The sequence below is a fragment of the Andrographis paniculata genome, unplaced genomic scaffold (genome assembly GCF_009805555.1).
Source record: "Andrographis paniculata isolate CXL003 unplaced genomic scaffold, ASM980555v1 Contig37END, whole genome shotgun sequence".
Taxonomy (NCBI): Eukaryota; Viridiplantae; Streptophyta; class Magnoliopsida; order Lamiales; family Acanthaceae; genus Andrographis; species Andrographis paniculata.
The window spans coordinates 946,295-971,756 of NW_026137570.1; the positions used below are offsets into that span (position 1 = coordinate 946,295).

The 25,462-nt window shown below is 33.1% G+C and overlaps 3 protein-coding genes across 5 annotated transcripts; 2 read left to right on the forward strand and 1 right to left on the reverse strand.

Annotated features, from left to right (window-relative positions):
• Window positions 1-2,596: 2,596 nt before the first annotated feature.
• Window positions 2,597-8,237, forward strand: LOC127250393 (probable methyltransferase PMT20). 2 transcript variants are annotated; one of them, XM_051273670.1, is made up of 8 exons: window positions 2,597-2,914; window positions 4,687-4,982; window positions 5,073-5,221; window positions 5,323-5,518; window positions 5,645-5,855; window positions 5,972-6,644; window positions 6,734-6,811; window positions 7,815-8,237. In XM_051273670.1, exons 2-8 carry the CDS (start codon window positions 4,710-4,712, stop codon window positions 8,038-8,040), a joined length of 1,806 nt encoding a protein of 601 aa, XP_051129627.1. In that variant the 5' UTR covers window positions 2,597-2,914; window positions 4,687-4,709; the 3' UTR covers window positions 8,041-8,237. The 2 variants fall into 2 exon arrangements, with proteins under 2 accessions (XP_051129627.1, XP_051129628.1); XM_051273671.1 differs by lacking the exon at window positions 2,597-2,914 and adding an exon at window positions 3,529-3,808.
• Window positions 8,238-9,667: 1,430 nt separating this feature from the next.
• Window positions 9,668-15,893, forward strand: LOC127250395 (cyclin-dependent kinase F-4-like). The gene is made up of 19 exons (XM_051273673.1): window positions 9,668-10,073; window positions 10,625-11,002; window positions 11,107-11,158; window positions 11,464-11,554; window positions 11,647-11,725; window positions 11,825-11,893; window positions 11,989-12,078; window positions 12,161-12,299; window positions 12,682-12,784; window positions 12,873-12,925; window positions 13,003-13,069; window positions 13,390-13,498; window positions 13,761-13,826; window positions 13,948-14,016; window positions 14,146-14,209; window positions 14,288-14,392; window positions 14,551-14,582; window positions 14,705-14,789; window positions 15,385-15,893. The coding sequence occupies exons 4-19, from the start codon at window positions 11,547-11,549 to the stop codon at window positions 15,609-15,611; spliced, it is 1,365 nt and encodes a 454-aa protein (XP_051129630.1). The 5' UTR covers window positions 9,668-10,073; window positions 10,625-11,002; window positions 11,107-11,158; window positions 11,464-11,546; the 3' UTR covers window positions 15,612-15,893.
• An 866-nt stretch (window positions 15,894-16,759) lies between these two features.
• Window positions 16,760-23,907, reverse strand: LOC127250520 (protein Brevis radix-like 1). Of its 2 annotated transcripts, none has more exons than XM_051273849.1 (7): window positions 23,656-23,907; window positions 23,282-23,352; window positions 22,115-22,288; window positions 19,387-19,727; window positions 18,405-18,537; window positions 17,939-18,306; window positions 16,760-17,231 (listed from the first exon to the last, which is right to left on the reverse strand). In XM_051273849.1, exons 3-7 carry the CDS (start codon window positions 22,217-22,219, stop codon window positions 17,150-17,152), a joined length of 1,029 nt encoding a protein of 342 aa, XP_051129806.1. In that variant the 5' UTR covers window positions 22,220-22,288; window positions 23,282-23,352; window positions 23,656-23,907; the 3' UTR covers window positions 16,760-17,149. The 2 variants fall into 2 exon arrangements, with proteins under 2 accessions (XP_051129806.1, XP_051129807.1); XM_051273850.1 differs by having other exon boundaries at window positions 23,248-23,352.
• Window positions 23,908-25,462: the final 1,555 nt, after the last annotated feature.

Here is a 25,462-nt window from a genome sequence, read left to right on the forward strand (position 1 = left end):
CTGACTTCTGTACGAGTAAATAAAATCTATTATATATATTTTTTTATATTTTTTTTATTTGTCGGATATAATTTGTTTATTTTTTAACTATTTATATATAATTTTTTTTATTTATATATTTTTTAATTATTTATTAATTATACATTTGTTTACATTCTTTACGGGACTACTCAGATGAGACCGACATGATATTAGTATATTGTAGTATTAATATATATATATTTTTTATATTGTAAATAATATTTATATAAAGTTGTTTCATTCAAAAATCACAAGTAAACAAACTTATTGAATATGATATTACCTCCGTTCAATTTCTATTGTTTTAAAATATATTTGCACGATTTTTTAGTTGATTGTCTTTTTGTTATGAATAGATAAATTTGTCCTTAATTGTATGGTAGAGATTTAAAGTAATAAATGAATTAAGGGTAAAAATGTAAAATTTGTGTTTAAAAAAGAAAATAGGACGATAGTTGTTGAACGTTCAAAATAGGAAAGTAGGATGTTAGTTTGTGGACCGACGGAGTACATTTTATCACCATGGCCCATTGGGCCAATGTGGTTTGTTACGGGCTAAGCCCACTGATTTGTTGTTGGGCCTCAGCCTTATCGAATACTCTACCATGTGACTCTTGCTGTATAAACCATTAAACCCTGGTACGGTGTATTTATTTTATAAAATAGTACGAACAGAAATTTTTTTTAGATAAAATATATTTTCTCCGTCCCACATAATTTGTACTTATTTTTTATTTTCGTTCGTCCCACATAATTTGTCATTTTCTTTTTTGGAAAAATAATTATACGCTTTAATCATATTTTAAAATTTTAAATTTAATTTTTTTAATCTTAATTAAACTATTTAGTTATCTTAATTTTAATTTATAATTATTTTTACTAAATAATAATTATTTTTACTAATACATTTCTTAATTATTTACTAATTATACCTTACTTAAATTCTCGTGTCTACATTATACACCCATATTATATGAGACGGAGGGAGTAAGAAATTGTGTATGTAATATAAAAATATCATAGTGTCTAATATATATATATATATGAAAAAATATATTCCTTCAATACCATAACTAGGTATTCATTTATTTTTTGCATGTAGTTTTAGAAATGACTAAAATAACCTTATTAATATGATGTGATATAAAGGTAATGTCATTTGTGTAATATATTGTAAGTTATAATGGTATTTAATGTTATATAGATAGTATAGTTACTAAAAAAGAAAATAAATAATTTGTATGGATACTTTATTATGGTACGAAGGGAGTATTGACTTAGAAAAAGGGGAATAACAAACTAACTTTTAGGTTGTGTTATTTTGTGAGTTTTACAGCATATTTTTACTATTTAGATTTTTTTTTTCAAAAATATCACATCAAATAATTATTTTTTTTTATATTATACTACAAATTTATTTACATTCAAAATATCACATCAGTCTCTATTTAAATCATATCAAATAACTATTCAAATTCAACAATTATTATTTAGAAATCTAAACTCAAAAATTAAAACCCACAAAACAAACACACCCTTCATTCTCATAAGAGACAGTATATGAATCAAATAAATAAGAATACCATTATGTAAAGGGATGACTTATTTACTTATGATTCATTTAGAGTGTGTTTGTCCGGGGATTGGATTAGATTTTCATTATTCATCCCATTTTTTTTCCTCAAAAATATTAAATTAAATACCTATTTTTTTATTTTTTATATTATACTAAAAATCAATTTTACATTCAAAATATTACATCAACACCTATTTATATCACATCATACAACTATTCAAATTCAAAATTTTTACTATTCAAATCTTAACTCAAAATCCAAATCCCCAACAAACACACCCTAAGTGTGATTTGTTTAATTTTTAAAAAGTTATTTACTTGTCACAATTGAAAATATTTTTTTTTTATTTTTCGTTTATCCTACTGAATAAATAAATAAATAATGGAAACAAATTGTTATACGATATTTATTATTCAATTATTTATTATTTATAATTTATTTTATTTAAAATAATATTTAAAATATTTTTTATTTTTTATTTATATAAAATTTGTATAATTTAGATTTTTTTTAAAAAAAATAATATTTTATGCAAATTTTATATTACACAAACGAATTTTAATCGATAAATAAAATGCATAATATTTTATGCATTTTTTCTACGGAAGAGAGTTATAATTTACAGAATTGAAATTCTAACAATAGACCCTAAAATTATTTAAAATAAAACTCATCATCATTCATGAGTGCCTTTGGGAGCACTTTTCTCGACACAGTCTACACTACCCGACCCGATCCGGTTCCTCGCCGTTGAGCAGAGAGTGTGACGGCTGCAGTCAAAAAGCTCCCTGGACCACGAACACCAGATAAATCCAATCCGTTCATTATCCGGGTCGGCATCAACAACGGCGTAGATCCGTCCGGTGCTGGGAGCTCCAAATTCTTCAAACTATCTCACGATTCTGCGCTATCTCCTCTCCATCTTCATGTCGGCTGACCATCGTTTCCGATAATGCACCGCCGCAAAAATTCTCCCAAATCCGATTTAACATTTCGTGATTCTGCAGCGAAATGGTGATGAATCCATGGAGGAGGAGAGGAGAAGAGAGGAAAAGCGATAAAGAGATATTGATTCATATTCCGTAAAGAAAAGGGAAAAGGAATCCGCACCTGAAAAGCACACGCAAGCTTCTGTATGCGTTTGTGGGGCTGTGATTGGCATTCAATTTCTCCCCTATCGAGAAGGATCGATTTACTTCGATCCTCTTCTGTTTTTGCTGTGTATTGTGTGTTGTTAATCGGCATAGAAGCAGGCAACCAGCTGAATTTCTCCCGATTTTGCGTGCATAGTTACGTACCTGAATTCAGATACTGAGGTACTTCCGATTATTTTAGGTTTTCTCGATTGTTTGATGTCCGCGTGCATTTGGTTGTGGCTACACTTCATGTTCGTCAATTTGTTGTGTTTTTATCAAATTGTGAACTGCATCATCTCGGAATAATGAAACCTTGCTAATTAGGGTTTTCCTTTTCCCCTTTTGGTTTGTAACAATTTAGATTTGGTTCTTCATGTTGGACTGTAAAATGTTCAGAATCATTAATTTGCCACTAAGATGAAACGTGCCAAATTGCAAATCCCAAAGTCTCCCTGTTTTCATTTACACTGTTTTGTTTAATTATGGTTGACGTGTGGATCTTCTTTAGGTCGATTTTCAGCTGACTGCTCATCAATGGCAGCCTACAAGTATTTCTGAATTTATTAATTATTACGCTTTATCTTTTCTGCAACTTTTGGTTGCTTTACTAGCCAGTGTGGGTGAAATCGATTAAGTTGCTTCAATTACCTCTGTCGTTTTCTGCTGAATTAGTGGGGAAAAAAGAGGCCCCTCATCTGAATTTCGCAAAGGTTTGGGGCCCAATGTCGTGTTGATTTCCATTGCCTGATTGATGGGTTTCTATAGCTACATGATTTTGTATATAGACTTTTTATCATTGAAGACGTCCATAGTCGGTTCATAAAAGCTTCACCTGTGATGGTGCTTGTTGAATTTTCTAAACTTCCTATATTTATGATTCTATCTGCCTCTGTAAATTAATAGCATACCTGGCACTGTTTCCTGACGTCTCCATTTACTACTGAATCTGGTTTCTAATGTGAAATAATTTTCGAGATGGCCTGTTTAATCAATTTAAAGTTGCTGTTGGTTGAATACTTTGTATCAAGTGGCTGTTGATATTGCTTCTCCTTTCGGAGTGCTTGTTGTAATCTGGTGAGTTAGATGTTGGATCAGAGTAGAATCATTCCTTTAGATTTTTCAAGTTCTCTCTTTGATTCTCAGTTATGTTGTGGCAATTTGAATTTCTTGTGGTTTGTCTCTGGATTTCGTTTCATCTTGTTTTGATGTTTTGAGTAATAAGCAACAGTTTACATGTTTTCCCCTTGATTTTTAGTGATTAAAATATGGGATACAGTAAGGTTTGATAAGTGTTGTGTGATTACAATTTTGTTGTGGCATTTTGAATTTTTTGTTCTCTCTGGATTTCATTTTATCTTGTTTCGATGTTTCAAGTAATAATCAACATATTTAAGAGTTCTGCCCTTGATTTTTAGTGATTGGGTTATGGAAAATAGTAAGGTTCGATAAGTGTTGTATGATTACAGTTCTGCTGCGGCACTTTGAATTTTTTGTTTTTATCTCTTCTGAATTTCCTTCGATTTTGTTTTGATGTTTCAAGTAATAATCAAGAGATTAAGAGTTTTTGCCTTTGATTTTTAGTGATCGGGTTATGGGATACAGTGAGGTTTGATAAGTGTTGTATGATTACAGTTCTGTTGTGGCAATTTGAATTTTTTGTTCTCTCTAGATTTCATTTGATCTTGTTTCGATGTTTCAAGTAATATTCAACAGATTATGAGTTTTACCCTTGATTTTTAGTGATTGAATTATATGGGATACAGTAAGGCTTGATAACTCTTGTATGATTACATTTCTATTTTGGCAATTTGAATTTTTTGTTCTCTCTAGATTTCATTTAATCTTGTTTCGATGTTTCAAGTAATATTCAACAGATTATGAGTTTTGCCCTTGATTTTTAGTGATCGGGGTATGGGATACAATAAGGTTTGATAAGTGTTGTATGTTTGCAGATTGTAGGGATATTACAGACACCATGAATCCAAAAGATGGAAGATCAAATTCATCACAGCAAGAGAGAAATTTTAGGGCAGCTCCTATGGCAGTGATGTTTATTCTGCTCTGCAGTCTTTCATTCTATCTTGGGGGGATGTTTTGCTCGGAAAAGGATATACTTGTAGCTCGAGACATTAGTAAAGGAATCGGAACTTCCAAGGGAATAACCACGTCGCCTCTCCAAATTAGGGAAGTGACCTTTCCTGAATGTGGTCCAGAATTTCATGACTACACACCGTGCACTGATCCGAAGGTGATTCTTTTTGCTACTTTAGTTGTTCCCGTGATTCTTCGTTTGTTGTTTCAAAAAGTTTACCAAGATGATGTTGTGCTACCTGCTTAGAGGTGGAAGAAATACAGTACCCGTCGACTTTATTTTCTGGAGCGGCATTGCCCTCCCATGTTTGAAAGGAACGAATGCATAATTCCCCCACCTGATGGTTATAAAGAACCAATTAGATGGCCGAAAAGCTGGGATGAATGTTGGTATAGGTATGAACACTTATGTCGATGAACACTACATTGTTGTTAAAGTAGATGAGGGTATTTGCCGGAAATCGTAATGCTTTGATGGTTGGATTGGATTGTCTCAGGAATGTACCATATGATTGGATTAATAAACAAAAATCGAATCAACATTGGCTGAAGAAAGAAGGCGAAAAGTTTCTATTCCCCGGGGGCGGCACAATGTTCCCTAACGGCGTCACACACTACGTCGATTTGATGCAAGATTTGATCCCTGAAATGAAAGACGGCACTGTTCGTACTGCAATCGATACCGGATGTGGGGTGAGTTTGTGACGTTGTATAGACAATAGTATAATATTACACGCATCCTTTATAAGCATCAAAGGTTTGCTGTTCCCGATCTCTTTTCGAAACACGTTGAATATTTTGTTTTCTTGATTTGTCTAGGTTGCTAGCTGGGGAGGTGATTTGCTAGATCGAGGGATTCTTACAGTGTCTCTTGCCCCTAGAGATAACCACCAGGCCCAAGTTCAATTCGCTCTTGAACGCGGGATTCCCGCCATTCTCGGCATCATCTCTGTTCATCGACTACCTTTTCCTTCAAATTCTTTCGATATGGCGCATTGCTCAAGATGCCTTATTCCATGGACTGAACACGGTAAATAAAGTTACATTTGTAATGCCAAAATATTCTTCTTACCGAAAATCTAGCTCCTATGTAAGATTTCGTATTCTATTATCTTGTCTGACTGCTTCTATACTCGTCGTTGCCAGGTGGCGTTTACCTTCTAGAAATACATCGCATTCTCCGGCCGGAGGGTTTCTGGGTACTTTCCGGGCCCCCGATAAACTACAAGAGGCGTTGGAAGGGATGGAACACAACAATAGAAGAGCAGAGATCGAATTACGAAAAGCTGCAAGACTTGCTCACTTCCATGTGCTTCAAATTATACAACAGCAAAGGCGACATCGCCGTATGGCAGAAATTATCCGACAACGACTGCTACAAAAAGCTCGAGGCCCCCGACCATTACCCGTCGCCGTGCAACGACGGTACCGAACCCGATTCTGCGTGGTACACTCCAATGAGGCCTTGTGTCGTTGTCCCAAACAAGTTCTACAAGCGAGTGGCGCTGAACTCCCTGCCTAAATGGCCCGAAAGATTGAATACCGTCCCCGAGCGCGTCTCGGAAATCCGTGGCAAGAACTCGGCTTTCAAGCGCGAGGATAAGAAATGGAAGAAACGATTGATCCATTACAAGAAGGTGCTGCCCGCGTTGGGAACCGACGAGATACGCAACGTCATGGACATGAACACTTTGTTCGGAGGTTTTGCTGCTTCGATGATCGACTATCCGTTGTGGGTCATGAACGTGGTTTCATCCTACTCGACTAATACACTTGCTATTATATATGACAGGGGCCTTGTCGGGACGTATCACGATTGGTAAAGCCGAACTTAAACATGAACTATTGCTTCTATTTTAACATTAATTTGCTAAAACATTTCTTCTTTTTTTTTGTCGATCTTGTTAGGTGTGAGGCCTTCTCTACATATCCTCGGACTTACGACCTTCTTCATCTTGACGGGCTTTTTACTGCTGAAAGTCACCGGTAAGGCAATAGTAGCTTTGTTATGCAAGCAATTATATCCGTACATAAAGGTCGAACTCAAGTGAAAAAATAGTAGGCAAAATTACTCATGATCCACATATAGTTTGAAAAAATAGTGTGACTTTTCCGTCGGGCCTGGTTTGCAGGTTATTAGGTTCGATCGGGGGTTTACCCAGTGCGCACTTTCGAGTAGCGGCTGCGAATTTCCACATTATAAAAAAAATAAAAAATATGCATCATTACATAACTCTTTCTTGTGTTTTAAAATTCATTATACAAATTAAAAAATGCTAGGAAGTCTTGTGCAATTTTTAAGGGATTACAGAATAGACTTTCTAAAGCACAAGTGGGCTATTTGGGTTTACTGGGTGTTAGATTTGAAATTGAGATTTTTTTTATTTTGTTTAAATATTAGTATTTTTTTTAATAACGGATAAATATTACTCTCTCTGTCTATTTTGAAATAGACTTTTGGAATTTTGTAATAGATTTAAAAAAAAAAGCAATATTTTATTGGTTGGCGAAAGTGTATAAGTTATGACATTTTTGCCTAATGTGTTTGTAATTTGAATAAAAGTTAAGGTATTTTAGTATTAGTATATGATTATTTTTATTAAAAAAAAAAAAGAAATAGATACTTTGGAACGAGACGAACGAAGATGATAAAAATGGTATTTTGAATTGGGACAGAGGTAGTAGTATTTTGATAGGATGTTTTGTGACAGAAAATAGTATGATTTTATGGAACCGTGTTAGTTGAAGATTATTGATTAGGGTTTGAAGTAAAAACCTAACACTGTTTTGTCAAAAATAATGAGATTTAGGGTGTGTTTGTATTTTGTATTTAAATAGTGTCGTATGATATAATATTTTGTAAGATTAAATAGTGTGTTTTGTGAAGAATTGGCTGGTAGAAAGAAATTGAAAAAAAATAAAAAATAACATAGCTCTGTTCTTGACATTAATCGTGACTAAGGTAATGGTTTCATATTCGATCGAACAGGTGTGAGATGAAGTATGTTCTATTAGAGATGGACCGGATTCTCCGCCCAAAGGGGTACGCGTTCATCCGGGAATCAAGCTATTTTGCAGACACGATCATTACAATGGCGAAAGGAGTGAGATGGGAATGTCGCCGGGAGAAGACAGAAGAGGGTAGCAGCAAAGATGAAACCATACTAATTTGCCAGAAGAAGCTCTGGTACTCTTCGAACAAAAGTTCGAGATGACACTGCAAGAAAAAGGCCCGATGATTTGTCCGAGGACAAGTTTTTTGTGTGTAAGAAAGAGTCGACGATACAGGACGGAGTTGTATTACGATGACTAGTTTTAGCGCATTGTTCGAATCTAGCACGGCGAACCTATTATTATGTTGCATTGTCGGATTGCTGTATAATATTAAGGACATTTTGCATGTTATCGAGCTTGAGCTCCCCCGTCGTGCGCCGAGTGCCGTCGTTTTCGAGTTTTGTTGATGGGTGTTTTTGGGGAATATGATTTTATCGAATTTTTTTGTAGGAGTAAAGAATATTAGATCAAATTTAAATTTGACGTTTAGTTAAATGATTTGAAGAGATATTTTGTTTCGGAAGACAGAGGAATAATGTAAGTAATATAAACAATAATAACTATCTATAATATATAACCTTTTTATTTTAGAAATGTATTTCTAAGAATTGTTGAAGAAATGAAGAATGCTCTATATATATATTATTAATTAGATTTTATAATCCAACATTGAAAATATGTCAATAATATTATAATCTTACCCCTACGATTTGGATTTTAAACAATATTTTCAATCACGATAATTGGGAGGTAGAAAGTGACTATATTTTAACTAATCTTGGATCTTAACATATTAAAATAAAGTAAGGAAGTTAAAAAAAAAACAATGACATTATTATCGTTAAAATAGAAATGCTCCTTTCCTCCCATAAGAAATGTGGCTTTTGTTTTTTGCACGTAGATTTTAGTATTATATTGGATTGTAGTAAAAAAATAAAAATACCCCTATTAGTACGGTGTAATATAAAAGTAATGACATTTGTGTAATATATTGTAAGTTGAAAGGATATTTATTATGTGAAGTAGGTAGTACAATTATTAAATTATGAAATGGTAACCTTATTTTAGGATAGACGAAAATGAAAAATAGTAACCATGCAATGGGACAGAGGGAATAATAAATTTGTGGTGAATATAAATATTATAAAAAAAATAATATTCATTTATATTAACACTATATATATACATACGACCGTGTTTCAACGCTATTTTTCAATTACAATTCTTTAAAAGAAATAATACAAATATTCTAACATATCTTATACAAAAAAATTAAAAAAATTTAAATACTCGGTAGAAAAGGTTAAATATTTTACCTAAAATAATATATATTATATTTTTGACACAATTAATCATAAAAAAAAAGAAGTATTTTGTCCAATAAAGATGACCGGATAATGTGGAAAGTAAACTTGTGATTGTGAAGATCAAATCCCACGCCTCCAAGTCCACTTGTTACACATGGTTCGTTTTATGTGACTTTTGCCTTATCAGGCTGAATAATTCGACTAGATATTTACCCAATTAACACTCTCGGATAACGATTGCGGATCCCACATTATAAATAATACAATTAAAAAGAATTATACAAATTAAATTAGTCCAACCATGCATTCATTCAATGAATCGTGTCGAAATATTTGATAAATATGAGTGTGAATTGTATTTATATATATAAGGTAAAATTATATATAGTATATATATATAAATAAGGAAATAAAATATTCTAACAAATCCAATTTCAAACGGCAGGCCTGACCGCACTCAAATATCAATATCAATATCAATATCCAAATCAAAATCAAACTGCTCCGAAAATTTCTCTCTCTACTTTCTTAGGGCTTCCCAATTTCTTCCTTCAAAATCGACCCTCCCTCTCTCTCTCTCCTTCTCCCTCCACAACACCGGAAGAACGACAACAGGCATTCCGAAATCCCTTCCCCGCGTGTCGTGGGGGCTAAATCTCCTGATTTCCCAACCTTTTTCTTGCAATCCAATCCAAGATTCGCACACAATTATGCTTCCTTCTAGTTTGCCCTTCGCCACTCGCATATATGCGCCGTTGGTCCCTCACAATTGCCGTCAATTTCATCGCAGTAACGCAAGGGAGGCGCTGGATTCGAGGCCCATAAAGATTTTGATTGTGAATTAGGGTATAGAAATCGAGCGGCGTAATCGGGATTCTTCCCCGCTGGTAATGCGGTTTTCTGTTCATGTAGGAGTCGCGTGCGTTTATTTTCTGTTGATTTCGCACGCTGTTTTTGCTTTTGATTTGTTAATTTCTTGCGTAGTAACCTTGCGGTGCGGTTTGGTTCGATAGTGTTTGAATTTATCGTTAGTTTTTGAATTATTAGGGTTTTTCGGCTTAATTCATATTAGTCTGTGATTTGTTTTTTATTCTTGTTGGATATAATTGAATAATTAGAATTTAATGGATCTTCTAAATTTCTTGGCGAGCAGAATGATTAAACTGGAAATTCTTGTGAAATATTAATCTACTCCTTGAAATTGTTGTCATGCATATTGATTCAGCTCGAAATTCTTTGAAAACCTGTATTGATTATGTTATTTATGATTCTATTGTAATTTGGAAAAAATGTTGAGGAATTGTGTGAGTTTGGTTATTTAAGATTCAATTGGAAATTGGAAAGAATATCAAATAATTTCGTATTTTCTGTTGTTTCCAATTCAATTAGAAAGAATCATACGAACTTTGTTATTGAAGATCTCTGTCTTTGTTGCCAGGTGGCATCGACTTTCGAAGTAAGGAGGTTATTATTGTCTAGGATATGGAGCATCTTTTCATCTGTTCACATTCCTGCCATAGCCAGTTTTTTACATTCCGTGGACTTATCAATCGCCGATTCATCGTTCTTGGAGATTTTCTTCTTGTGTCCTTTGTCAATTATACTTGAGAGCGAATTAATCACCTCAGGAGGCCGAATGCATACATTTCACAGATAGAGTATGGGTCTTCTTTTTGTGCACTTGTGCAAGTGAGTTGCATAGATTATAATATAGTGGACGCTGGTCTTGCTGTCGATCCAGTTACACTGTCGATCATCTTTTGCAATACCATTGTGCTTACGGCCTTTTGTTGTCTTTTCGCGGCACGCATATAAGGTACGAATCATTTCTTCTGTTAATATACTTTGATTTGCATATTTTTACGCTTCTATGATTAGTATACCATATAATGTACTTTTATCTATCCAATTTAACTCCAGGTCTCAAGTTTGCGGGTATTGGAAGATAATTGTTTGCATTACTGAGTACTAGGTAGCTTTCTTGATGACCTCTTGACAGCAGCAATTTTGGACGGATTTAGATCTCCCCATGGATATAGTTTCCTTGAAGCCGATGTCGCTATTTGGTGTCAGTTGCTTTTGACTAGCACCAAAATGCTATACATCTTGTTTTGTCCTCTTCTATGCTTCCAGATTTTTTATTCGTTGAACTTTCTAAATAAGGCTGTGAAGCTCATTGACCATACTCGTAGCAAGTTTTTCAAACTGGGTTCAGCTGAAAAATCTATTCAGTAGTTGCTGAATTAGCCTGGCCTTTTGGTTGTTCTTTTTCACCAGTTGTCGCTACAGTAGCTTTACTGGCTACTTGTCTATTCCCCACCAATAAACAGTTTATCTCACGTGCGGTTGAACTCACTGCAATGGAGAGGTACTTTTATTATTTCATATTTCTATTAGATATTTCTGCTCTTCCTCACCTAAAACTTCAATATTTTTATTTTTTAACAATGGTCCTTGTAGGTACACTGTTCTTGAGGAAGTTGGTCATGGTACATTTGGAAATGTCTGGAAAGCTTTAGTGAAGCATTCTGGTGAAGTGGTATGCGGATTATATTTCTGATAGCTATGTTAATTCTGCTTTTGCGAGTAGAGCTTAATGAATTCGAAACGTATTCATACCTACCTTATTCTTTTGCAGGTTGCTATAAAGAAAATGAAGAAAAAATATTCTTCATGGGAGGAATGTTTAAATCTGAGGGAAGTAAAGGTAAGGTTTTACTGCCTTTTAATTGATTTTAAGCATTACTTTTTGTGGGAGATGTAAAACTGATTATTTTATTATTATTATTATTTTTTTTGCAGTCTCTGACAAAAATAAACCATCCAAACATAATCAAGCTCAGGGAAGTCATCAAGGAAAAGGATGTCCTGTACTTTGTCTTTGATTACATGGTAAAGAGTGATTTTCTGGCCTTATTTGCCCTGGATTTTTTCTTTTTCGTTGATGTAGTCATAATTTTTGTCAAACATTCAGGAATGCAATATGTTTGAGCTTATAATGAGAAGAATAAATGGTTTCTCTGAAGTTGAAGTGAAAAATTGGTGCTTTCAAGTTTTTCAAGGTCTTGCATGCATGCACCAACGGGGATATTTCCACCGTGACCTCAAGCCAGGTACTTAATTCAGTGGTGATTCTTGATATGATTGTATGTCACAAGCCTTAGATTGTTACGAATTCCAACTGTACATGTGTATAACATCAGGTTATTTCTTGGCTAATATACTTCCGATTAACCAAGTAGTTCAAATACTTAAATCTTTTGACTAACAAACCTTATTTGAGTAACTATCACTTTTCGTTTTTGATCGGAAACTATCACTTTCTTTTCTTATATCACATGTTGCAAACTTGGTTGTTCGTATATGTTACACACACACACTAACAATTTTCACAAGCTACTTTTTTTTCATTATGTCTAGATACCATTGGCTAATGATCATGACTATTTTGATTCTTAATGTTTCATGAGTTGATTATTTTGATGTGTTTAACAGAGAACCTGCTGGTATCGAAGGATCACCTAAAAATTGGTGATTTTGGCCTTGCCCGGGAGATCAATTCTCAACCCCCATATACTGATTATGTTTCAACTCGCTGGTCTGTAGTTATCTTTCTGCCGTCTGCAGCCTTTTGGTTTTAGAGTTTTTATTGTTTTGGAGGGTTAAGTTAATTCTTTTAATTTCAGGTACCGAGCCCCTGAAGTTATGCTCCAATCTGTAATATATGGTCCTCCTGTTGGTGAGTGGTGTAATGAGATTGTTGCATTTATTGATTTAATTTTTTTCCTGGAGATTTAAAATATTTTCTTATTTCAGATATGTGGGCAATGGGTGCAATTATGGCTGAATTACTCACTCTTCGCCCGCTATTTCCTGGTACAAGGTATGACTGTTCTCCATTACAATCCCTGCTTGTTTTTCTTACCTTAGGGGGCAATAATATTGATACTTGAACTGGTACCCGTGTGATGTAATGTAAGGATACTTGCTTGAGCTTTTTGTATTCATTTTTTGGATATTTATTTTCAACAATCATATCTATTGTGCATCTATGTAATACAATAATTTTATATTTGGGATGTTGATGATACATTACTAATTATCAGAGGTGAGAAGAAATGCATATAGTTTTTTTTTTTTTTCCGCAAATGTTTCTTGTTTAAACTCCGAACGATTTAACCTATTCTTTATAAATTTGTATAGTGAGGCGGATGAGATATATAAGATATGCTGCATCATTGGAAGTCCAACCAGAGATAATTGGGCTGAAGGGCTTGATCTTGCCAGTGCTATAAATTACCAGTTTCCTCAGGTTATTACATTATCTTTATCTTGCTTCCATTTATGTCTATTGCGAGTTCTAAGGGTACTAATTTGGTTTGTTCTATTGATGGTTCTTCTGATCTACATTTTACGATACCTGGAAATCAATAAAATATCAAGATAATGTCAATGCCTCTTTTTCTTGCTATCATATTGTCATGAACTACGATTTTTGACTACCGCATTTTCATTTTGTGAATTTATCTTTTGAATGAGTTTTTTGAAATAATCTGTGTGTAATGACATTACAGGCTAAAGGAGTGCATCTTTCTCTGCTGATGCCTGGTGTTAGCAAGGATGCGGTTAATCTTATTTCTGTAAGTATGATGGTCTAATATTTTTTATGCTCAACACTCCATTTAAACGATTTCCAAGACATATAGCTCTTAAGATTGACTCCTAGTTTTATGTTCCTTTTCGTATATGCATGATCTATAGTCACTCTGCTCGTGGGATCCGCACAAGAGACCAACTGCAACTGAGGCCCTTCAACATCCTTTCTTCCAGGTTAGAACATCTGCTCATGTTTATTATTGAAACATTTGAAGTTAAATAACTATTAGAAAAGAACCATTGAAAAGTCGATTAAGTCAAAGATATTTGTCCGAGAAAATAATGTCTTCTATAATGCTGCAGAGCTGCTACTACATATCGCCGTCCCTGCACTCTAAACCTGTTCTCGCTAGAACTCCACCTTCTGGTACGTGTTTCATTTTTTCTGGTCCTTCAAATAACTGGTCGATGCTGTGGACGTTCAATAGAATTGTGTACCGTGCAGTTGGATCTATGGAGGAGCTAGAAAGTGGTAGGAAGTATCCGGCAACTGTATTGAACCCAAAGCTAGTGAACAGTTATTCTTCTGCCAAGCTATATGCAACTTCAGGTGTAGTGTTTTTACGTGCCTGTTTTCACCGTCTACTATTTTAATGTGAACCGAGCAACAAGTTCACTTTGTGCATTACTGTGTAAATGTGTTTGTGTGAGTTGTTCGATGTTCGTAGCAGTTAGCTCCTGTGTTAATAATCTTGTTCTGTTCTCCAGGCGCACAAAGAAAGTTGGACATGAATAATCAAGTGAGTTAAATTTCCCGTGTAGCTATTATTACTTTAGTATTGTTTCCACAAATCCAATAATACTTTATACATATATATATTTTCCATACCTGTTTATTTACTCTCAGTCAATCCTATTTAAGGTGCGGAATGTCCCTAAAAATGACAAAAACCAGAACTATGTGAAACAACACTGGAAGTCTCAGCCACCGGGACTAAATGTCTACGGTAAGTATCAATAATTTAATTACTGTTCTCTGCTTGCTTTCTAGTATGTAACTTTTGGACGGTGCTCTGTTAAAAATTACTTCCAGACTAATTATGCCACAATATCTGGGTACAAATTAAAAAATACTAGTATTTTAATGTAAAAGTAAGGTAAGTAAAAAGTAAATGGAGATATTATAGGTAAGTTATTAAGGAGTTAATAATATTAATGTAGTGTGATAAGTAAAAAAAAGGTCATAACAAATTTATTACTATTTGCTTAAGTAGGGGTAATGAAATTATGGGCGAATAAAGTAAGTTTAGCGGACAGTCAAAAAAGAAAATTTAGTCTGTATTTAGTGATTTTGGCTTACATTTCTCTGATTAAATTTACAGAGTACTCACTCCGTCCAAATCTATGTTGTTTTTTTTTTTTTTTTTTTTTTTTTTCTGTGTTGTCATAAACAAATGTTCTCATTTTCTTATTTAGTAAACTAAAATCTCTCAATTAAAACACATTCATAGTATTGTGCATGATGAAAACTTAAAAAAAGAACAAAACCTTATTGGTTGGAAAATTAATCGTAATTTTTTTTTTTTAATGTAATCTTATCAGGTGGGTACATGGGAATAGGAAAGCCGCGGGAGATGTCTGATACTATAGAGCAATTGCAGAAAATGACGGTGGGAGCAGGCAGGCCATCGGCAAAGCCATCACCTTCACCTTCACCTTCACCTTCACCTATGAAGGCCGGAGGATGGAATCAGCAACCTGATTTATTTATGCGGCAACGACAAGAACTTCAGCCGGGAAGATCTTATGTCAAGAAGGCGGTCAGATAAAAATATGAGATCAAGATATGCTTACGCTGTCTATCTCTCTCTATATGTTAGTTATATAGATGATGATGGTGATATAAAAGGGTGTTTTTGTCCGGGACTTGGAGATTTTATGTTTGGGAGGGAGTGTGGTGTGTGGATACATGTTCGTTCTAGCTTTGTGTCTTTTTGAATGTTTGGAGATCAGACTGTTATTTGCTGTTTGGAGACAAATTATTAGACTTCTTTTGATTTGCGTATTGAATTCTGGAAATATAATGGACATGAGTTTTCTTTGATTTTTAATTTTTTTGTTTGAATGGTAGTTTGAATTTTATTTTATTTTTTATTGTAAAAAATAATGTTCTATTCGTCGTCGTTCGAATCTATTTTTATTTTATTTTATTTTTTTTCTGGTTGTCATTTGTTTCATTTTTAGGTAAAAAATATATTCCTTCCGTTTATTTTCATTTTTGTCTGTTTTCGTAATAATTGATATATTTTTATTTTTGATAAAAATTATTAAATCTAAATATATTTAATAAATGATGTAGGATCCACTCAAACTCATTTATTTTTCTCTTTCTAAAAAAATAAATATTTTTATCTATATTTAAAATTAATCATATTTTATAAAATTGATTTATGTTAATTATAAATAAACAAAAATATTTTTTTATTTATTTTGTATTATATATTTTCTACGCAATGATATCCATATTACATATATTTTTTAATTGCTATATAATTTTTAAATATTTAAACATATATTTTGATTTTTTTAATCATATATATTAAATTTACTTTTATCATAACTAATTATTATTAACTAATTAAACATCCTTACTTTTTAATACCCTATAACTATTAGATGAGATAAATGGTATAAAAAATAGTCAGTGTTGATTGGGGCAAGTAATGTATTGTATTTAAAAAAGAAAAAAGAACTCTTATAGAAAATGAGGGTTTTTAAAAAAAGTTAAACTTGAATGTTAGGTTTTAAAAGTAAAAGAATAAAAATAATTTACGGAACATTTAAATAAAAAAGTGTTTATATTTATGATACTTTTTATTGGTTATTTGAAAATTATAAAAGTATCTATTGTTATTATTTTTAGATACTTAGTAAAAAAATGTTAAAAAATGTATTGAAAATCATAAAAGTTGAAAGCAAACCAACCTTCAAATTCTACCAGTGATACTATAAAATCCCAAAATAAATCACTAACTACATTAGCATTTAAAAACATATATGACTCATTTTCCCTGAAAGAACAACATAAAAACCACATTAAAATGCCAACAAATTAACCATCCCTAAAAATATCTCAGAGAAATCATAGTTTCCAAAAGGTATAGTAATAATAATAATCTGTCTCTCTAATAAAAACAAAGCTACACATATTGTCAAACATTCAAACCCACTCCTCTCTCTCTCTCTCTAAAAATCTTATTTATATCATACTACTTTCAAGTTGAGGAATGGAAAGGAGAGAAAATGTACCTTGCCTCAAACATCAGATTTTGTCTGAATGTATAAATATGTATCTTGTCTTAATTAGCTAAGACAGATACTGAGACTGGATCCTGTCCCTGTTTGCTTCCCACCACTGCTTTGCATCCACTTCTCCAAATTTCTCCCGACTAATCAAATAAATAATATTTTTATTGAAAAATAAGTACAATGTAAAAATAACGTAAAGGTACGCAAGTTAGATTTAAAATTGTTAACTAGCGGAATCAATTAAGGGTGTCTACATTTATAAAACTACATCAAGTTTTTATTATTCATTAAAGTTTTTTCTTTATAAAGTATCAAATCAAATATCTATTTTATACATTTTATATTATATTAAAAATTAATTTTACATTCAAAACATCATATCAATACCTATTTATACAATATTATATAACTTTCAAATTCAAAATTTTTACTATTTAAATCCCAGATTAAAATCCAATCTCCAAACAAATACACCCTTACTGCTTATGTTTATTCCTTAAGTTTAACAAACAAATATAGTGTTTGCTCTTAAGCATTCAAGCTCATTTGTAGTATTTGAGCTCAATTCATTAAACAATTTTATTGTTCGACTTCGTGTTTTGATTAAATTCGACCAAACTCATTTATATATGTATTTTTTATTTTATTTTATTTTTTTAATTCATCATTTTATATGTATATATATATTTTGCGAACAAGGTTCGCGCTCATTCATTAATAGAATGAGTCTATTTATGTTGTTCGATTCAGCTGGTTTACGTTTACAAACAAACTCAAACCAAGCCGAAACGAGTTCACAAACAGCTTAATTTATTTAACAGCTTTAGTTAGATCAATGAAACAGTACCTGAAGCGGACGCGGCGGAGCTCCCGAGTTCCATCAGCAAACTGTCGGATAGTAATGAAGACGCCAGGCTGGTCTTCTTCGATCCACTCTACCTCGACCTCGCTCGCATTGCTTATAGAAACCGAGCCCGTCTCGTCGCGAGATGAGGTGGTCGTCCTCGACGCCTCCATCGACGACATTCGGTTGGGGTACCCATTGTAGGGGTAGTGGTAGGGGTAGTTGCTAGGCCCTGCCCCCGCCCCCACCCCGGCCCCGGCCCCCGGATTATTGCAGTAGTACTGGCTGCTGCTGTATCGAGGAGTCATTGCCGGCGCCGCCATCCGGGGACTTCCGAGCGTCGATCCTACCCGAGAATAGCTCGAATCCCTCTGCAAGAAATTGCATTATAAAGAGAGTTATATATATATATATATGTGTGTGTGTGTGGAGAATTGAAAAGGAGAGGATGTAATGGAAGTGTGGTTACTCCTCCATCCTCGGATCTGCCAGGAGTGTTCATGACTTGCTGGTGGAATTTCTGCACGTTGTAGAGCTCCATTATTCGGTCGAAATTCTCTCCCCACCACCTCTGTGCTTGCCATTTGTTGAACATCTCCCGGCTTTGATAAATAGCAGATTAAGAATGTCAAACTATAACTCTCAATTTATAACAAGGTTCAATAGAAATAGTATTCTTGTTTACACCCTATATATTAAGGAGAGAATACAATGCTCTATTCAACTATCTATTATACATACATATCAAATTTATTCGGAACACAATGAGCATGTTTAAATAACTTTAATCTATTTATTGATCATTCACTTAAAAGAACCTATGACATCATGTTCCTATTTTAATAAAAATATTTTATATATATATATATATTTATAAAATATACTTCCTTTTGTCAGTCAATTTACAAAGAAAACGGGCATAAAATTCACGAGACCGAAGAGTACAATATCAAATGCTTATCTATTCTTCAATTTTTTACAACTTTATTCTCTTTTTTTTTTTTTTGTTAACTATTGTGTAAAGAGGTTCAGTTACCTTAATCCAATGTATTGTGTCATCCTATATCAACTAATTACTTTTTGCTACGTGTATTTAATTTTTTTTATTTTATTAATTTTTTTATTTTAAAAATACACATGACAAAAAGTGATTGATCGATATACACAATACATTAGAGCATGTAACTTAACCCTGTTTAAACCATAAAAAAATATATATGTATATATCAACTAAACACAGTTACTATTCCCAAAATTCTTCCAAACTTAAAGACTTGTAAAATTAATCTAAATGCAAGCTATTAATCTCTTAATTAATTAGGTCTAGAATGGTACTAATTATCCTTTAAACATGACTATAATCAAAGTTTATAGAGATAAATAAATATCTATATATATATTTATATACGTATGACTAATTAATAGATGAGTGTAGGCATTAAATTAATTACCTGAAACGGATGCGTTTGAGATCGTTGCCACCGCGAGGGAGGGATATGAACGTAATTTGAACGCCGGGCTCCACCTGTGCCATCCACTCTCTAGGCTCGTCCTCATCATGTATCGTTATTTCTCCGAACTGAGCAGAAACCGACTCAAGCCCGGGCCCGGGCCCGGCCCGGGGGGTTCGGGCCCAAACAGGGGTGGAGCTGGAGCTCCCGCCTTGCAGATAAGGGTGCGGGACTCGCTCCGAAATCGTGTCGAATTCCGGGTATGCTCTTTGTCCTATCTTGAAGTTATCACTCTTCGATTTGGATGCTGATCCTGACACCTTCAATGCAATGTCCTTAATCTGTCCACCGCAACACCATATATATTATTACATCTCCATAAAATAAATTTAATGTATGAATGCCAAAAGTCAACTTCCACGATTAGTTTAAAGCTTCATTTCATTATAATGTCCTTCAGGAACAAATAGTGCTTTGTTCAGTGTTTATCATATATTCTCTACTGCTAATTTAAAATACATTTTTTTTTTACTATTTTTATATTATAAATAATCATTAATTAATAACAAAATACATTTAATTTCTATTTTTTTATATTCTCCCATACTATTTTTGTATATTGTCCCGTAAGGATGACCCGGTGGTTTAGAGGTTGTACTTATGACCGTGAGGTCATGGATTCAAACCTCCGACGACTCAGGTAGCTGCCACACATGATTCGCCTAGTGTTTATTACCCATTGCATTACTGTAGCAATTCTATTTTTAGAGTTATAACAATATACCACATTTATTTCAAGGCCATAAGTTTTTTCTATGGAAATCCTATGTTGAAATAATGTTATATACTACTGGCTTCTGATCAAGAATTATGTTAAAGGTATCCCAGAAAGCAATATGCTTCCTTTTAACCACAAGGCCCTCTTGCAACCCAACCTGGTATATTTAGCAGATGCTGTCTAAGGACCGATGGTCAATGTCTGAATTTAATAAAATAAAAAACTGCCTAGAGTAATGTGTCATATCAATTATCTCTAGTTAAAATCCTGATTGATTCAGAGAGCCTCCACAGCTCCAAATAATGAGAGCTTTGCATTAAAGAAAAGGCTGCCATAGTGGGCATTCAATGTTGTAAAAAACAGAACAACCTATCTAGCATATCTGATAAGGTATATTTGGTTTTGAAGATGCAATAATGTATCTAACTAAGCTATTTTCAGAATCAGAGAGGAGGAAACACATTGGAAGGCAGGAATTCAATGGTGGGCCATTTCTAGTATTAATATTGAATGCATGACAACTATTCTTTTTCTCAAAGCACATAATCTTACTTTTATTGCAAGATCTCCACAAAACAAACATTGCCCAAAGGGCTTTCTTTCTCATATAGTCATAATGCAATAATAAATGAATGTTAGACAGATATTTTTAAAAGTTTCCATATATATATATAACATCTCATAAAATATGTACAGCCTCTATCCCGCAACAAGAACATCATTTGTTTTTTATTTTTTAAGTATTAGTATTATATTGGTTTATAGTAAAAAAGATTAATATTATGTAATATAAAAATAATGATATTTGTATTATATATTGTAAATTATAAAGATATTTATTATGTTTGGTAAATATTACAATTACTAAATTAAAACATAGTACACTTTTATATACGGACAAACAAAAATAGAAAATAATACCGTACTCAAAGAATATATTTTTTCAAATAAAATATCAAATAAAATATTAATTTCAAAACTCAACAAGGAAATCTTGATCCTTTGATTACTGATTCTAATAAATAAGTAGCCACTAGCTTGGAAAAGCTACCAAGTCTATATAGACTGCTGCTGGTTGGTTAATTGGTTTAGTGACTGCATGTAATAACGATGGAAGAGGAGAAAGAAGAGTGAATTATTTCTCCTAAAAAGACTTGAAAGGAAGGTCTAAATAAGAGGTTCTGTCGCTAGAGAATTTTGGCATCATAAGATAGGGCATTCATTACACACACCATAGGTGCAATGTCCTATAAAAAAATAAAAAATAAAAATAGTCAACTCACACAATGAGGGCTTCTTTTAACAAAATCAGACTGATATGGAAATTTGGATGGGAGAGGGACCAGAGTTGTCAATTGGGACCAGAGGTGTCCATTTGGACACATGATCCAAATTGAGACTAGGCAATGAATGTCTTCTTACAAAGTGTGATAGGCTCTAAAGAAGGGAGGATAGGAAATAGAATGGACCAAGAAAAGTCTTTTCCATAGTTGACAAGAAAAGACTATTCGGCCCAAACATTATTATCCTCTGCAACCGAACGAACAAAAAAGCAAATCGAAATCCACATTCTTGAAGTGGACCCCACCATCGGTTGTCGGAAAAGGAACAGAACCGTCAGCAGTGAGTCGAGAGATGCTTTTAATTTTTTGTTCAAGAAGAAGGCAAAAGAGAAAACTGACAGATAAAAAGCAAAGGGAGAATTACCATATACCACACTGCGCATTCAGGCTGCAATTAATATATATATATATATATGTAGATGGTAATAATAAATGCTGAATATGAATTATGATTCTTTGGGAGCTCCATGGACTATGATTCCAGACGGATCCATACCTAAGGGAGCAGCGGTATGGAGCCATGGAGGTCAGAAGGTCCAAAGAGCTCCCAAGAATCACTCAGACAAATGCAAAAGAAAGAATTGCTAGGGTATGACAGGAGAAGAACCTGAGAAGTCAGGCTTTTGACGGCGTCTTTTGTATTAGAAGCCCCACGCGGGGCATCTTCTCCATCTTCGATTCTTTGCTTTGAGCAAGTAATACATGTCAACATCTTTGTCTACGTCTCTTACACACTTGTCTTTTTCTTCTTTCTGAATGCAAACACTTGTGTTTAATTCACCTGCAAAGCAAAAAGGCACACTTAAATGGACGATCTGAGCTGAGCTGCAAGCCTTTGAACGAGGCGGCAAGCTATCCCTTCATTAATATGGGATCATCATCATTTCCACAACTTTGAATTTTGCATTTCCACATTAAGGTTTACAACAGACATAAAATATCAGAAACAAAGGGGCTATGACAAACTTTGCTTTATAGGTACTTTGGATTGCTTTTGTTGCCATTTTCTAATAAGAAGAGCAGTTTCAGAAACTATACAACCAAGATGGAAATATCTTTCAGATTTATCACCAAAATAATAGTAAGAGAGAGAAGCATTCGTTATTCTTTTCACATATCGTCCTAATTTTGGATGGCATGTGAAGAAATTAATTTATGTATACTGGCTGCAATTGCATAATCTCCAGCAGTCTCTCTTAAATTTTAAAAATCTTGTAAAGAAGGAATGTCAAATTTCAAAAACACAGGCAGAAAATTAAAATGATTTGCCAACCTAAGAAAGGAAAGACATAACAGGAAAGAAGCAATCAGTAAAGAAGAAAAGGAGAGAAGAAAATAGAACCGTATTGAAAGAATAAAAGCGCCATGATAGACGTAGCATATAGCAAAGGAGTCTGGCCCTGGTTAAGCAATCTGCTTTAATCCAGACAAAGAATAAAGAAATGGGGATTTTGTGCCTATTTTTCTGAAAACATTTTCAAAACCCTTCGGTCGTAACCGAAACACTTTAAATTTTTGAAGAAATATTATATAATCTGTCGTGTGTGTATCTATATACATATATACATATTTATGCATAAATGTATATTCCATTTCTATGCGTACGTATTAATGGTGGAGGAGAAAAAGCTGGGATTCAAGGAGAGAAAATGTATGTGAACGAGTACAGGATTTTGTCCATTTGTGTAAACGTTGGCTGAGTGCACATTCAAACAAAATAGTGGAAAAGGGAATCCTTACTGTTCCATAACCATAACCACTGACTCTGACTCACCTAAGCCTCCACCACCACCGTCGTTAACTTCTCCTCTATTTCTCTCTCTCTCACAATCTCTTCGCCAAAACCTGAACGACGAAACAAAATCCAGAAAAAAAAAAAAAAAAAAAAAAAGGCAAAGTTCACAGTCAGAAAAAAAAAAAGCAACAGAAAATCTAAAACGAAAAACACTGAACAGTCAATCGATCTTCTATGCATTAATCGATATAAATCAGTAACCGTCGATTACAGATTCCATACCTGAACAAGCAACCGAACGTAAAACCCTAGCGATGATTTAGGATCTTTGTTTTTTTTTACAAAATCAAAGCTCGCGCGTGGATCCAGAGAAAAAACAAAAATAAAAAACCACAGCAACAGTACTACTATACCTGACGAAAACGATCAAAACCAAACAGCTCTGAAAATGAGCAGTTCGCACGCATTCACTGCATGCAGCTTTGAACAAATCTGAATATTCTCCGCCGCGGCGCCGGCGGCTGCCTCGGAACTGAAATCTCTCTCTTCCAAACAGGGAAAGCTTCTGATCCTTCGGCTGCTGCTTCGATTAACTTCGCATCTATATATAGAATTGCTGTATGTATAAAGCCATTTTCGATGTCTGAGAGGAAGAAAGAGAGAAAAAAAAATATACAGTGAGGAATGGCGACAAGGAAAGGGGTGTCGTCTGAGGCAGTGCTGTGGTATTTATAGAAGGATGTGACGCCGTCATCTCACGTCGTTATCTAACGGAAATTATACACGTTGTACTACCGCATTGTGGGTTGTACTCTGTGTTTTGGAGGATTGTACCTTGCTGCAACAGGTATTCTTTTGGTGAGGACAGTCACAGTTAAGGGTCAATTTTTTATTGCAAATATGAGGAACAAGTAGGCCCCAGCTGTCTTCGTTTATACGGGCAGGTGCATGGTAAGTGACACGTGTAATATTTTGATTGGATTGTATCTGAAACGTATAGGGATTCACAGATTTGAAGTTTATTTTATTTTGTTTGTTTGTTTATTTTATTTTATTGTAGTTTGAATGGTTTCATTTTATTTTTTTTTATATGGTATATTTTGTGTTGTGAAATAGTTTGAAGGTATATTTATATATTTTTATATGGGATATAAAAAAACTATGTAGATAATATAATAAATAAAAAGTAATGAATATATATAATATATTAATTTTTTTGACAAAATTTATGTAAAAAGAAAAAACACATTAATAATACTACCTCCGTTGTCTGTTACACTGTAGACACTGTATTTTAGTAGGGGTGTAATTAATAGATAATTAAGAATGTATTAGTGAAATAATTATCCTATAATATAAATAATTATAAATTAAGATTAAGATAAGTAATTAGTTTAATTAAAAAATTTTAAAAAAATAAAATTAAAAATTTTAAAATGAGATTAAAGTGTATAATCATTTTCCAAAAAAAGAAAGTGACATGTACGTGACGGACAGAACTGGACATGATATGTGGAATGGAGGAAGTAAAATTTTAACCTCAATGCTACATATGATTAAAATAATAAATATAATTTATATTAAAACTTATATTCAACAAATTTTGCTTTTAAATCAATAATGTATTCACTTGATTTTTGCAATGCATTTTTAGATGATATAATTTTGATACATTTAATGAACAACTAAATTTGTTCGGAATCGATTAGAATTATATTTTGTCGGTATTAATGAGCGAATGAATATTTAACTAAATTTGTCGACTTCAAGGAAATTACATCATCCATAATCAAACTAAACTTGATCAACAACCGCTATTCGTTATAACATCTTATTAGTTAAAACTTTCAATTTTATTTAGATTCGACATGATTAAAATTCTAAGTTTTCATGGCACGTGTAGATATCGCTTTTGTTATATTTATTATGCCGTCAACATTAATTTCATATGGTAATTAAATAAATTGTACCAATGCCGTTTAAGTTATCACATTTTCGCTTTATCCTAAAAAATTTCGTAAGTTTTACTTGTTTTAATTTATATATATATATATAAAAAGGTAATAATAATAATACTAATGAAAGTTTTTCTATAATTAAATAAATCGAATATAACATAAAATTTAATTCACTCTTTCTCTCTCTCTCTTTTTTTTTTCTCAAATGAATATTAAATGTTTTTTTAATTTTAAATAAAGTTAATCAATTTATTATTATTAT